The sequence below is a fragment of the Aquarana catesbeiana genome, linkage group LG01, assembly GCF_042186555.1.
Source record: "Aquarana catesbeiana isolate 2022-GZ linkage group LG01, ASM4218655v1, whole genome shotgun sequence".
NCBI classification, from domain to species: Eukaryota; Metazoa; Chordata; class Amphibia; order Anura; family Ranidae; genus Aquarana; species Aquarana catesbeiana.
This window is the reverse complement of record NC_133324.1, coordinates 580,143,762-580,158,810: the sequence shown is the minus strand read 5'-3', so window position 1 is coordinate 580,158,810 and position 15,049 is coordinate 580,143,762. Positions and strand designations below refer to the sequence as shown.

General features: G+C 43.2%; 1 protein-coding gene across 3 annotated transcripts in view; it reads left to right on the top strand.

Moving 5' to 3' along the window:
- The window catches only part of CENPC (centromere protein C), a 299,799-nt gene that overhangs the window by 31,669 nt on the left and 253,081 nt on the right, over nucleotides 1-15,049 (top strand). For all 3 annotated transcript variants that reach the window (XM_073597780.1, XM_073597787.1, XM_073597774.1), the window contains exons 4-6: nucleotides 406-485; nucleotides 2,019-2,079; nucleotides 7,792-8,071. In XM_073597780.1, coding sequence (XP_073453881.1) covers nucleotides 406-485; nucleotides 2,019-2,079; nucleotides 7,792-8,071 — 421 coding nt within the window. The remainder of the gene's footprint in view (nucleotides 1-405; nucleotides 486-2,018; nucleotides 2,080-7,791; nucleotides 8,072-15,049) is intronic.

Here is a 15,049-nt window from a genome sequence, read left to right as displayed (position 1 = left end):
AAATGCAAATACAAACAAATGTTAATAGAAAGCAGGGTGGCTGAGATTAGCTCATCACTGTGTGGCTTACTCTTCACTATCCAGTAACAGGCTTGAGCTGGTCCTGGATGACCTGGGCTCAGGGGAAGTAGTTTGAGTGATGCTGACCATTAGACTGATGACATCCATCGGCAGAAAAAAGTGCTGTGTGGTTAGTCTTTGGATTGAAAATGAATAAATGCAGCAAAAGCTGGTGTTATTTTAGCTTTTTATTGGGCTAATATTTTTTTTCTCTTTTTTTTTTGGCTGCTTTAATACATTCATTGATTCATTACATACATACATTTTTTTAATATAAAACAGATTGGAATATATTGATATAAAGTAGGAGCACTTAAAATAATTATGTAATGTTTTCATCTGTAGGTGGTGAAGAATCGCCTGGTAGTAGGTCATCATTTTTTGCAGACAGTAAAACAAATGTTAACATTCCAGGAAGTATGAAGGTAAGACAAAATGTATGTGTGTTGTGTGTAAAATGTGTGTGTTTTTTTTCGAATTAAAAGTTTTTATTGGTTTTAAACATTAACAAGGTTATAAACATAAAAGTCATAGCTTATACAGACCGAGACATAGTCATGTAATATAGATTATATCTGTCTTTTATACATACATTTGCTTTAAAAGACAACTGTCTGATTTAGATATCTGTATGTTGACCTTGTAGAAAACAAACTACATCTACTTAAGAATATGGTAAAGAGTAAACAAATGGATAATCTTGATCAAATACAAAAATAAAAAGAGAAAACAAAAAAGAACAAAAACCATGTTAAAATGTATGTTTTTGAGTGCGTAGTATAGCTGTTAGAACACTGTGTGATAGTCGATGTGCTCAAATGTGTTTTTTTTCTGGGAATATTGGGAGGAGAAAGTATAGCGGCCAAATGATTGCACTACACTGCAGGAGCAATTTACCAAGCTGGTCAGGGGAACTATTAAAACTGCTTTCAGAGGTTACATGGTAGCTATTGGTTCTTATCCTGATTTTTGCTCTATCCTAAATTATTTTAAACTAGGCAATACCCTCTCTGAACTAACGTGCTTAAGTTTGCATCAGCTAACACTATGCAGTATAAGAAAACACAGGAGAGTGTCACGTTGTGCTACAGGAAGTATACTCTAAAGAGTAGCCATAAAAATGTGATTCAGAGAAGAATGTTATAAACTCAGAATGATATAGGAGTGTAAGAGAAGCCCAATATTGTTAAAGAAATGCTACTATCATTAAATTTAGCCTAGCAAGTAGAGGTCGACCGATATGGGTTTTTCTCTGGCCGATGCCGATATTTAGAAATCGCGGTGGCCGATGGCCGATATGTGATGCCGATTTTTTTGGGCCGATATATTAGGCCGATTTTTTTTTTTACCTTCATCTCATAAAATCTAACAGTTAGACCCCTTTCACAATGGGGCGTTTTTCCAGGCACTTTTGGGCTAAAAATAGCGCCTGTAAAGTGCCTGTCAAACGGCTCCCCTGCAGTCTCAGTGTGAAAGCCCGAGTGCTTTCACACTGAGGTGATGCGCTGGCAGGATGTTAAAAAAAAGTCCTGCAAGCAGCATCTTTGGAGCGGTGTATACCACCACTCCTGCCCATTGAAATGAATGCGCACTGCTGCCGAAGCACCTGCTAAGCGTTTCGGCAGCGGCGCTTCAGGGGCGCATTTAACCCCTTCCTCGGCTGCTAGCTGGGTTATAAGCACCCTGCTAGCAGCCGAATAGCGCTGCTAAAATGACGGTAAAGAGCTGCTAAAACTAGCAGCGTTTTACCGTCAACGCATGCCAGTCAACATGTATTGACTTCTATTACAGAAGTCATTTGCAAGTCACGCTGAAGCTATATCGGCTTTTTTTATCAGCACAATCGGCCGATGCCGATTAAATAAAAAACACCAAATATCGGCCGACCTCTACTAGCAAGCCATACTAGTGGTCGTATCATAACTTTTTCCAATCATCATACATACTTTTTTGTTTAGAAAAGAACAGATTCTTCAACAAATCCACGCGTTTCTAAATTGAATTGGTACTACTCTACAGGTAAGTAATCATAAAGTCCACATTTTCTCTTGATGCACTGTCCCAATTATTTGAGGAATGCCAATAAGCGCTTGATATTTTGTTATAATGCTCAGTATATACAATGGCCAATTTTTAGTGTCATTTTCCATAAAATACAGCTGCTTTTAAGGGATTGCAAATGCTGTGTTTTTTTTAAATTTTTTTTAATTTAAATAAGCAGTTGGAATTTCAGAGTGGCCCAGATCCTCCCCTTCTTGGCCCCCCCGCCGTTGCTCCTCCTCTTCTTGATGTGCCACAAGAGGAAGCCACTTCCTATCATGGCACACCTGTGGGCTTGATTCCAAGCCACGTTGCCTGCGCCCATAGACAGACAGCGCAGCTTGGCCCCCGTCCCTGCTCATCAAAGGATTTGACTGACAGCGGGAGCCAGTGGTCTTTGTTTGTGACACCTTCCATGTCTATAGTGATCTGGTCACCTCTGGCTACCTGTCGCTCTTATCCGCACCAGCTGCTTGGGTTTGTGAGTACATGAAGCCTTGCCTCACTTTGGGCTTGTTTTCTGCAACATGTCATTGGAATGATACAGAGTACAGTCCTACAACTTCAGGTGATCTCAACCCATATTCCTCCATTGTTGGTAGGAGCTTTTTTTTTTTTTTTTTTTTTGGTTTACCCAAAAAGGACCCAATCCTGGATTATTGATCCTATTTCTTTAGGATTGCGCTTCCTGTTGCCATCTACAGTTCCACAGTGCGAGGTTGAGACTGCATACTTAAATTTGGCTTTCAATATCCACTTTAAGTTTTTTTTTTTTTTTTTTTAACTACTCTGTACACAAATGTGAACAAATGTCCAGAGCAGGGGTCTCCAAACTTTCTAAACAAAGGGCCAGTTTATTTTCCTTCAGACTGTAGAGGGACCGGACTGTTACCAGCGGGAGTGGAAATTTTTCCTGGCATCAGTGGGAGTAAACCTCATATTTGGTATTAGGCGGAGTAATAGTTCCCCATCATTGGTATCATTGGGAAGGAATAGTGACCTGTTGCTGGTGTCATTGGGAGAAATGGTACCCCATTGTCAGTTGGCAAAATAGTGTCTCGTCTCAGTAGGAGGTATAGTGCCCAAGGGCAGGATAAAAGCCAAGCAAAGGGCAGCTTTCGGTTCCTAGGTCGCAGTTTGATGACCACTGGTCTAGAGTGCTGTGTTATAGCTGTGATGTTCACTTGCAAGCATCTAAGCTTGTATCTTGCATGGGCGTAATGTCTGTCCACATTCGTAGGACACTTTGGCTTTATGCTTAGCACACTGAGGATTCCTTAAAGGAGCATTTAATTTATTCACCCTTTAAGGGTAGCTGTCTCTTTGGGTTCTGTCTTTGGCAGTATCATTCCCGTTACCTCTTTTAGTGAGAGTGTACACCTACCTCAGTGGTGAAGGCCTGTAGATGGAGTTAAACAACTACATTCACAGTCTACTTCCTACTCAAACGGTATATCTCAAGCCTAAAATCCTCTGTATATTCTACTCAACCTCTTACATGAAGGTACACCCCCTCTTTTCCATATAGGTGGTCGTATGTTATCCTTCTGCATTACTTATGCCTATGTGTCCTAGCAGTTTTTGGATACAGCATCACCTGTAGATCCACTCTTAACATTTTTAAATTAGAGATTAATGCTTCAGAATCACTTATCCTATAGTGTGCATATCCTATCCTTGGCTGTACAAAAAAAAGTGTGCTTGAATAGCAAGACAAGGATTACAAAACATACATGTGCACAGCCAAATAAATAACCGTTTTTTGTTTTGCGTTCAATAAATTGAAACAAAGACCTTAAAAAGCATGCACTTTAAAAAGACATTAACCATTTGCCAACTGCCCAATAGCAGATCTACTGCTACAGGGCAGCTGCGTTGTGCATAATCATGTGTGTGTGTATATATATGTGATTCTGCACTTCGGCTTTTGGGCTCGCTCCCGCTGTGATTTTAAACAGTGGGTCCCGCGGATCATTTGTAAACAAGGCAGATTGTCATTCTGTCAGTACAGAAGACATGGATCCTGTGTTTCTGTAAAGCAGCAACACCGATCCATGTTTTCCAGTAGTAAAACACTAAACTAGGCACACAGTTAACCCCCTGATGTTAACCCCTTCCCTGCCTGTGTTATTAGTACAGTGGCAGTGCATATTTTTAGCACTGATCACTGTAATAATGTCACTGGTTCCCAAAAAAGTGTCAGGTGTCCAATTTGTTTGCCACAATATTGCAGTCCCACTATAAGTTACTGATCGCCATCATCACTATTAAAAAAAAAAAAAAATGAAAAAAAAAAATCCCATAGTTTGTAGACACTATAACTTTTGTGCAAACCAAGCAATATACGCTTATTGAGATTTATTTTACCAAAAATATGTAGCAGAATGCATATTGACCTAAATTGACGAAGAAATTTGATTTCTTCGTTCTTTTTTTGTTTTACAGCGCAAATAAAAAAAAAAAATACGCAGAAGTGATCAAATGCCACCAAAAGTAAGCTCTATTTGTGGGAAAAAAGGACCAAAATTTTATTTGGGTACAGTGTCACACAACCGCGGAATTGTCAGTTAAAGTAATGATGGTCTGCACTGACGGGCTGCACTGGTGGGCACTGATGATGTGGCACTGGTGGGCATTGATGAGTGGCACTGATGGGAATTGATAGGCAGGCACTGATGGGCACTAAAAGGCAGCACCGATTGGTGGCACTTCTGGGGCTTTACCGTAATCAGGGCACTCATGATCAGTGCCCTGATTACATGCCCTGTTCTCCGATGTGAGGAGATGCCACTGATCGGCTCTCCTCACCGCACACTCTGTCAGCCTGCATTTCCTGTATTTACATGTGACCGGCTGTGATTGGAAACAGCCGATCACATGGTTAACCACTTTGGCTCTCACACCTGTTTACCCCCTATGGACCAGACCATATTTCACATTTCTGCTATGTATGTCTGTTCATGAGTCTATAACTTTGTAATTACTTATGATAAAGAATTGATACATATAGTTTTTTGGGGGCTTTCTCGTGATTCTAAAGTCCTCTGTGAATTTTAATTTATTTGCATTTTAAGGGAAAATTAGTCAAAAATTGAAAAAACATTTATTTTCAAGTTTGATCAGTAATATTTTGAACACGTACCATTAATGTTAGGAATACATACATTTTATGCTGCTGCTTGTTCTATTTACTGCAACATTACAATATTTTTTTGCTACAAAGCATGTTAAAGTTTTTTTGTATACATTTCATTTTTCTCATAATGCATCAGTAATTTATAGTTCTTACTGATCTAATATAAAACCGATATACCCTAAACCACATATTTTTAACAGTAAATCCTTAAAGATAACAATGTATATATGTGCTTTATAAAAGAATGTTTCCAGCAAGTGATTTAAAATAGAAACATGAAACAGGAGATGAAACTGTTAAGTAGTGATTATACAGGTTGAAATAATAGGGTTAAGTAGTAAAAAAAAAAAAAAAAAAAAAAAAAAGAGCTTGTCCTGGTGCAGCACAATAAAAACTTACCTCTAAGGCCTCATGCACACGAGATGCTGGTGCAAACTCTGCTGAACACATGTTTTTAAAAGCTGAAACTGGCGTTCAGAAACGCCTGTTTTGCCGCATTAGCATGCCGCGTTTAGCCGCGTTTTACCGAGTTTGCGTCTAGAAGCGTCTGCAGAGCAGAAAATGACATTTTGCGACCCAACTTTGGGGCCCCGTATCTCGGGGTCACTTGGTGCTAGGAACCCCAAATTTGGTGTGCTAGCACAGTACAACATATCCAAATTTGGGGCTCCTAGCACCAAGTGGCCCCGAGATACGGGGCCCCAAAGTCGGGTCGCAAAATGTCAAGCACTTCAGCAGAGAATGACATTTTCCGACCTGACTTTGTAGTAAGTATAGTGTTTTTACAACCCGACTTTGGGGCCCCATATCTCGGGGTCACTTGGTGCTAGGAACCCCAAATATATATGATATAGTGTTAGTCCAACTGTGTTAACACACCAAATTTTTGGGGTTCCTAGCACCAAGTGGCCCCGAGATATGGGGCCCCAAATTCGGGTCGCAAAATGTCAAGCACTTCAGCAGAGAATGACATTTTCCGACCTGACTTTGTAGTAAGTATAGTGTTTTTACAACCCGACTTTGGGGCCCCATATCTCGGGGTCACTTGGTGCTAGGAACCCCAAATATATATGATATAGTGTTAGTCCAACTGTGTTAACACACCAAATTTGGGGTTCCTAGCACCAAGTGGCCCCGAGATATGGGGCCCCAAAGTCGGGTTGTAAAAACACTTATAAACGCAAACGCGGCTAAACGCGGTACCGGCATTTAGCCGAGTTTGGCCTCTGAAACATGGAAAACTTTTGCGTCTGAACCCATTTTTTTGCTTCTGGAAAAACAAGGTTAAACGCAACTGCCTAAAAACACCAAAAAACGAGACTGTGTACATGGACACATAGGATAACATTGAATGGGTTCAGGGGCAGTTGAAAAAAGTGTCCAACTGCCTCTGAACACGCGTCTCGTGTGCATGAGGCCTAAGCTGCAGCTCTCTCACTCAGAAGATATAGCTACTGTGTTACTTGTTTGTTGTTGTTTTGGCTTAAAATGTTGCCTTGAACTCTCACTGAGATTGTCTGTCTGTCAGAGTGATTCTGACTATCTCACAGTCATAGGATTTCACTGGCTTGTGCACATTAGCTGAGCAGAAGGAGATAAGAAAAGATAGGTGGTGCAAGGTGTACAAGACACATCCTGTGTACAGAGGGGGTTTTATGGACGTTTGTAGGATGCCCAAGGTAGGCAACTGGATAAAGAGCTGCGATCACCACGCTGCGTGCCTCCGCGGACTCACAGGAGCAGCCGTTCGGGTGCGCCATCCTATGACGTCCAACCAGAACGAGAGCCGCACCGTCCTTCCGTCATTTGACGGTGGGCGGGCGGCAAGTGGTTAAAGAGTAACTCCACTTTTGTTGAAAAAAACAAAAACAAACAATTCTCTCTGGGTTCTCTATGTACTTTGCTGGAATTTTAAGAAATGTTGCAGATTCCTACCTTTTCTTATTCTGAAGAAATAGCGGTTTGTTTTTCGGTGTCCATGTGCTATGTGAATGGAAATGACTTTATAATTATCAATTAGCTGCTGCATTTTTTGGGTTCAAATGAGGAAAATGGCAGGGTCTGAATGCCTTATAGACATGATCTTCCATTGAGAGTATCGCACAAAATTTTTTTTTTTTTACTGCAGAGGATACCCAAAATCTGACTTGTATCTTGGTGCAGACTTTTGGGAAAATCAGTAAGCCAGTCACAAAAGCAGGAAAGGACATTTCTGGAGAGGCATTCCATACACTATCTGTGTACAGAATGCCTCCAGGTTGCCATATTGCATTGAATTTGAAAGAAAATTTATAGTGTGGCAGATTGAAAAGGAAGGAGAACTTTTAATGACCGTCATTTGCAATATGTTTTGTGTAACGAATATGTTATATTATGTTTTTTTATTTTGCTATTTCTTCCCACAAAAGCAGAGTTACCCTTTAACTTTCACAGGCTGCTAGAGGCAAGGACCTAAATAAAGACTTTCAGTTTAGCATATTGTGATATTTATGCATTGTATTTTAAGCAATTGTTTGCAGACATTAACACTATGCTTTATGCATTTGTAATTTTAGGAGAAATAAATGAAACCAAAATAAAAGCAACTACAAGTTCTGCAGCTAATGAAAAATTGAAAATTACTCATTTTAATAACATTGATGATGAAGTTGTTTCTGAGGAGGAGGTGGACGACTGTGAATCCGATATGCCACTTAATCTGGTTGTTGAAAGAGATAAAGAAACTGAAATTGTTCCTTCAGTAAGAAGTGTATCAAGAGATCAAATCTATAGCTTGGATAGCTCTGTTGTTCAAGGACCTCCTAGCCCAGCTTCTAAATCCTCTCCACAAAAACGGTATGAGTTTTATTTTAAAAAGTACAATTGAATTTATTACTGTTAAATAATAGTTTCTTAAAAGATAAGTATGGACTTTGAAAAAGTAAACAAAAAAAAAAATGTATACTCGCCTAGGTGAATGCAGCTTCAATACAATGCTGCATCTGTCCCCCGCTGGCTCTGCAGTGAGAAATGAGCGATCAAACACAGCTGATCTCTCAGTTCTCTCTTCTGAGCAGAGAGCCGTGACTGCCAGCAACAGGCTCTCTACTCTGCCCCTCCAGTGCTCCCTGGAGCGTCGAGTGGAGGGGGTATGAGGAGCTGGCTGAGGCTTTCAGCAGATTGCTGAGAGGCTGAGCAAGCTACTGGTCCAGGCATCTGGATAGATCCTGACCATATGGCCAGGTTCTTTTCCGAGCCTGGGCAGGCTCTGTGATGTCAGCCGACTGCGGGCTTTAGCCCACTGTCGGCTGAAAACTGGTCACAAGAGAAGAACTAATTACAGTCTTGTGACCTACAAAATAAGTATAGCCAAAATAGCTTTGGCTATACTTTTCCTTTAAAATGTATTGTTCCTGTGTCCCTCTCAAGTTCAAGAAAATGCAATTTTTACTTTGGTTCTTAAAAAATTTCATTTCTTTTTCATACATCATGGGACACAGAGTCAGGCTAATATTCATTACTTCCTGGGCTATACTGCATCATTAGGTGAATGGACACTGGTAGACCAAAGGTCTTCAGACAGGAAGTGATCCCCTATATAACCCCCCCCCCCCCATACAGGAAGCACTTCAGTTTTTTAACCAGTGTCTGCAAGGTGGATGGCACGGTTTGTTTGAGCTCTCTGAGGTCCAGTCCCACAAACTGTTCCAAAAAATGAATCAAGGGATTGACCGATCAGATCCATTTGACACAGGCTTTTATGCTTAGCTAAATGGTACCTAAGCCTCGCAAAGAAGACTCAAGATCCTGCGAGGTTTTGCCTGTAACGTGGCCTCCGGGCGCTGGACCCTGCGGAGTGGAAATCCTGAACACTACAGCGCTAAGGCATTTCCTGCAGGGTGCTGTACAGGTCCAAGGGAGTGGACCCTAAACATGAAAGGATACCCAGTCCTTGAAGGTCTTAGTGACAGGAACCCACCGTGAAGGGTGAAGATTGGGCCCTTAGTTTCGAAGTGGCCCTGCGCCTGGACGGGTAAGTGAAACCCCTTTATTTTATTATTGTGGGGTGTCCCAGTGATTGTAACAATCAGTCCAGCTAGCTAAAGGCTGGACACCTGTGTGCGGTGACCCTATGGGGAAGTTCTGGGCTAGCTGTGGGTGTTTGCAAAGTGTACCTTTTTTTTGCTTGTCTGGCTGTTTTTTACCTGTATGATGGCGCACCACGGCGTGCCATTTCACCTTGGTGCGCCATGGCGCACGTGTGTTCGCAAGAGCGCTCCTGGGCTCAGCAGTTTGTTTGGCGGCCATGGCGCTCACAGCTTTGCCTGTACATGCGCCGTAGCCTTTATCTGGGCGTACGAAAATTTGCGTCGTACGCCAATACAGGAACTGCGCACATGCGTGCGCACACACGCTTATACGGTTCCGGCACACACCCAGCTTATTTAGGCTGTGCAGGCCAAGCATGTGGTGCTTTGAGAAGGCAGCTATGGGACAGAACAGGCTCTGAACAAACACTTGCAATGGTTCATTTTTCCTTACCCGGGTCACGTGAGTCACCAAGTGTTGCTTGACAGGCTAAAGTTGCTTAGCAGGATTGTTGCATAGGGGCTTGGTGAGTCCTATTAAAAGGTCTGCCTTGTGAGGTGGTTTAATTACACCCAAGTACTCTTTGTTTGCAGGCATTGAATGTCTTCCAAAAAGAGGAGCGGGACTAACGCAACAGGGAAGGGCACACCTACGTCATCAGTAGTTCCTGATGAACCTAGTCGTATCCCTAGTGTTGTATCCCCTGAAAGACCAGAGGCTCCCGGGCAATCTAAATCACTGCGCCTATCTGATATTGTGCCTACAGTCAACCCTGCTGCTTCACCCTTTATCACTAAGGATGAACTGTCCTCAGCCCTAGCCGGGTTAGAGCACAGGATTGCCGGCATGATTGCCTCAATCCCGCAGGGTGGCAGGAAGCATGACAGATCCCCCTCCCCGGAGTCTCCTCGTCTGAAGCAGGAATGGGTTGAGCAGTCGCAGAGGTTTTTGATCCTGACTCTGACTGAAATGGTTTGTTCTGCCTTTAAGTTGCCTCTTGCAGAGATGACTGAGCCCCCCCCCCCCCCCGGTCTTCGTTGGGATCTCTGAGACCTTTTCAGGTCGCACAGACATTTCCACTACACCTCTGTTGGAACAGGCGGTGTATGCTGATTGGGAACATCCTGACAGGACTTTTTTTTCTGTTTTACTGCGGCAGGTTGGCTCCGCTGCGTGAAATCACGTTATTGTACGTGATCTCGCGAGGTCCGGATAGCGGGCGCGCGGCCGACGTAAATACGACCGCAGGTCCCGCGGATTCGATGTCCGTGGGATTACCCGCGATCGTCTCACGGAGAGGAAGAACGGGTAAATGCTGGTGTAAACAAGCGTTTCCCCGTTCTGCCTAGTGAACGGTGATCAGTGTCATGTCACACATAGCCCCCCCCCCCCCCCACACACACACACACACACACACACACACACACACACACACACACACACACACACACACACACACACACACACACACACACACACACACACTCACTTAGAATCACTCCCTAGGACACACTTAACCCCTGCAGCGCCCCCTCCTGGTTAACACCTTCACTGCCAGTCACATTTACACAGTAATCAGTGCATTTTTAATCGCACTGATCGCTGTATAAATGTGAATGGTCCCCAAATAGCGCCAAAAGTGTCTGATGTGTCCGCCATAATGTCGCAGTCGTGATAAAAATGATCGGCGCCATTACTAGTTAAAAGAAAAAATTATTAATAAAAATGCCATAAATCTATCCCCTATTTTGTAGACGCTATAACTTTTGCGCAAACCAATCAATAAATGCTTATTGCGATTTTTTTTTTTTTTTTTTTTTTTTTTTTACCAAAAATATGTAAAAGAATATGTATCGGCCTAAACTAAGGAAAAAAGTTTTTGTTTTTTTTTGGGGATATTATAGCAAAAAGTAAAAAATATTGCTTTTTTTTTTTCAAAATTGTCGCTTTTTGTTTATAGCGGAAAAAATAAAAACTGCAGAGGCGATCAAATACCACCAAAAGAAAGCTCTATTTGTGGGGAAAAAAGGACATCAATTTTGTTTGGGTACGACGTCGCACGACCACGCATTTGTCAGTTAAAGCAATGCAGTGCCGAATAAAAAAAAACCCGCTCTAGTCAGGAAGGCGGTAAATTCTTCCGGGGCTGAAGCGGTTAACAAGAAATGAACTTGTCCGGTAGACGCACAGGGCTTGAAAGACCTTGTTGACAAGAAATTGGAATTATTATTAAAAGCTTCTTTTTCCTTGGCCAGTTCAGCAATTCAGCCAGCTGTTGCAGCAATTGGTATTTGCCAATCCGTAAAGGATCAGGTAAAACCGCCTGATGGGCCTAACCAGGAGGATGATCTGCCTGAAAGTAAGACGGATATTCCTCGAGCACTGTGTTTTGCCGTTGATGCTTTAAAGGATTCAATACAGCAAGTTTCTTGTCTGGCTCTTGTCTGTACATGTGCACAGACTTTTATGGCTTAAGAACTGGTCAGCCGAGCTTCCTTGTAAAAAGTTATTGGCTGGTTTCCCTTTTCATAGAGAATGTTTATTCGGTGATCACTTGTACAAATATATGCAAAGGAGTTCTCTACTCTCTGTAAAGAAAAGCACCAAACGTCCCTTGTTTAAAAACCCAGGGACTTCTTCCTCAAATGTTTCAACATCAGGGTGGTCCTGCTGCCAACAGGGCGTTGGGGCCAGGGGCAAGCCGCAAGGCCAGGACCAGAAAAGGCCCTGGGTCCAAAATTCTTCTAAACCCAGCACCAAGCCCTCCTTTTGAGGGGACGCCCCCACTCCATCGGGTGGGGGGAAGGCTGCTGCACTTTGCGGACATTTGGAAAACAACAATTCAGGATAAATGGGTCACCTCCAATTATATCTCGCGTTTACAAGCTGGTTTTACGAGGGGTGCCCCCTCAGAGGTTTCTAAAATCCAGCGTTCCCTCGGATCCTCCAAAAAAACGTATTGCTTCAGGCACTACATCATCTAGTGCATCAAGGAGTGATTGTAGAGGTTCCGGTATCCAAAAGGGGCACAGGGTTTTACTCAAACCTATTTATGGGTCAGAAACCAAACGGGGACACAAGGCCCATTATGGACCTAAGATCCCTGAAAAAGTATCTTTTGATACAGTCCTTTCAGATTGGAATCTGTCCGCTCAGTAGAAACCTCACTCCAGAGGCTTTTTAGCCTCCATCGATATAAAGGATGTGTACCTTTTATCAGAGGTTCCTACTTTTGCAGTAGAGGAACATCATTTTCAGTTTGTGGCTCTACCCTTCGGGCTTGCTACAGCTCCCCGGGTGTTCACAAAGGTCCTAGCACCAGTACTGGGTCTTTTAAGGGCCCAAGGGATCCTGGTGCTCAGGTATCTGGACGACCTCCTGCTCAGAGATCACTCAGTACAGGCTCTAGAACAGATCATAATATACACATTGAGGTATTTAAAAAGCTTAGGCTGGATCATAAATACAGAAAAGTCAGCCTTGGGACCAGCTCAAAGTCTAAGATATTAAGGTCTGATTCTAAACACGGTCCAAGCAAGAGTATTCTTGCCACTCGTAAGGATCTGTGCTCTGAAAGATCAGGTGCGTCGGATAAGGGGCACCATACAACCCTCCATTCGGCTCTGTATGAGCCTTCTACGGAGGATGGTATGCTTCGAGGCAGTGCCCTATGCCCAGTTCCATTCCAGGCTTTTACAACAGGACATCTTGTTGGCTTGGAACAGAGGAAGAAAAGCCCTGGATTTTCCAATGTGCTTATCTCCTCAGGCATGCTTAAGCCTATACTGGTGGTTGCAGGATCAGAACCTGCAAAAGGATTTTCCCTTTCGCCCGGTAACTTGGAGAGTACTGACTACAGATGCCCTGCTCACAGCTCAGGGTAAATGGTGAGGGACAGAGCAGACCCTGCCCATCAACATCCTAGAATTACGGGCAGTACGTCTGGCACTACGGTCCTGGACGGTAGAGCTTCAGGACTGTCCCATCGAGGTTCAGTCCGACAATGCCACGGCAGTCCATATCCTGGGAATAGAGAACTGGGGGGCAGATTATCTCAGCCACCAGCAGTTCTACCCGGGGGGAATGGTCCCTACACCTAGAGGTATTCCAGGAAATTTGCCAACGTTGTGAATGGCCAGAGGTCGATCTACTGGCATCCAGGTTCATCAACAAGCTACAGCAGTTTGTGTCTCGAACAAGAGATCCTCTGGCAATTGGAGCCAGTACTCCCTGGTTTATGCTTTCCCTCCAATCCCTCTCCTTCCACATTTGATGTGCAGGATTCGGAGAAAGGGGATTCCATTCATTCTGGTGGCACCAGCTTGGCCCAGAAGGCCCCCCCAGGGTTCTGTGCTGGGACCAATCCTATTTAATTTGTTCATAAACGACCTGGAGGATGGGGTAAACAGTTCAATTTCTGTATTTGCGGACGATACTAAGCTAAGCAGGGCAATAACTTCTTTGCAGGATGTGGAAACCTTGCAAAAAGATCTGAACAAATTAATGGGTTGGGCAACTACATGGCAAATGAGGTTCATGGCAAATGAGAGAAAAATGTAAAATAACGCATTTGGGTGGCAAAAATATGAATGCAATCTATACACTGGGGGGAGAACCTCTGGGGGAATCTAGGATGGAAAAGGACCTGGGGGTCCTAGTAGATGATAGGCTCAGCGATGTCATGCAATGCCAAGCTGCTGCTAACAAAGAAAACAGAATATTGGCATGCATTAAAAAGGGGATCAACTCCAGAGATAAAACAATAATTCTCCCTCTCTACAAGATTCTGGTCCAGCCGCACCTAGAGTATGCTGTCCAGTTCTGGGAACCAGTCCTCAGGAAGGATGTACTGGAAATAGAGCAAGTACAAAGAAGGGCAACAAAGCTAATAAAGAGTCTGGAGGATATTAATTATGAGGAAAGGTTGCGAGCACTGAACTTATTCTCTCTGGAGAAGAGACGCTTGAGAGGGGATATGATTTCAATATACAAATACCATACTGGTGACCCCACAATAGGGATAAAACTTTTTTGCAGAAGGGAGTTCAACAAGACACGTGGCCACTCATTAAAATTAGAAGAAAAGAGGTTTAACCTTAAACTCCGTAGAGGGTTCTTTACTGTAAGAGCGGCAAGGATGTGGCATTCCCTTCCACAGGCGGTGGTCTCAGCAGGGAGCATCGATAGTTTCAAGAAACTATTAGATAAGCACCTGAACGACCGCAACATTCAGGGATATATAATGTAATACTGACATATAATCACACACATGGGTTGGACTTGATGGACGTGTGTCTTTTCAACCTCACCTACTATGTAACTATATGACTGACAATAGACGGGCCATGGACGCTTCCACGTCGCCCCAGTCTGTCTCGAGGTCCTATATTTCATCCCAATATACAGTCTCTAAATTTGAAGGCATGGCTATTGAAGCCAGGATTTTAAAGGACTGTGGCATCTTGGGACCAGTGGTATCTACCCTAGTGAATGCTAGAAAAGCTGTCACTAGGAAGATTTATCATAAAGTCTGGAAGACTTGTATTGCTTGGTGTGAAGCCAGAAAATGGCATTCTCGGAAATATGTGATTGGGAGAATTCTCTCTTTTCTACAGTCAGCTGTGGAAATTAAATTGGCTTTGAATACAATCAGAGGTCAAGCTCCGGCCCCATCAGTATTCTTCCAAAGGCCTTTAGCCTCCCATTCACTGATCCGAATCTTTATGCAAGGGGCAACTCGCTTGC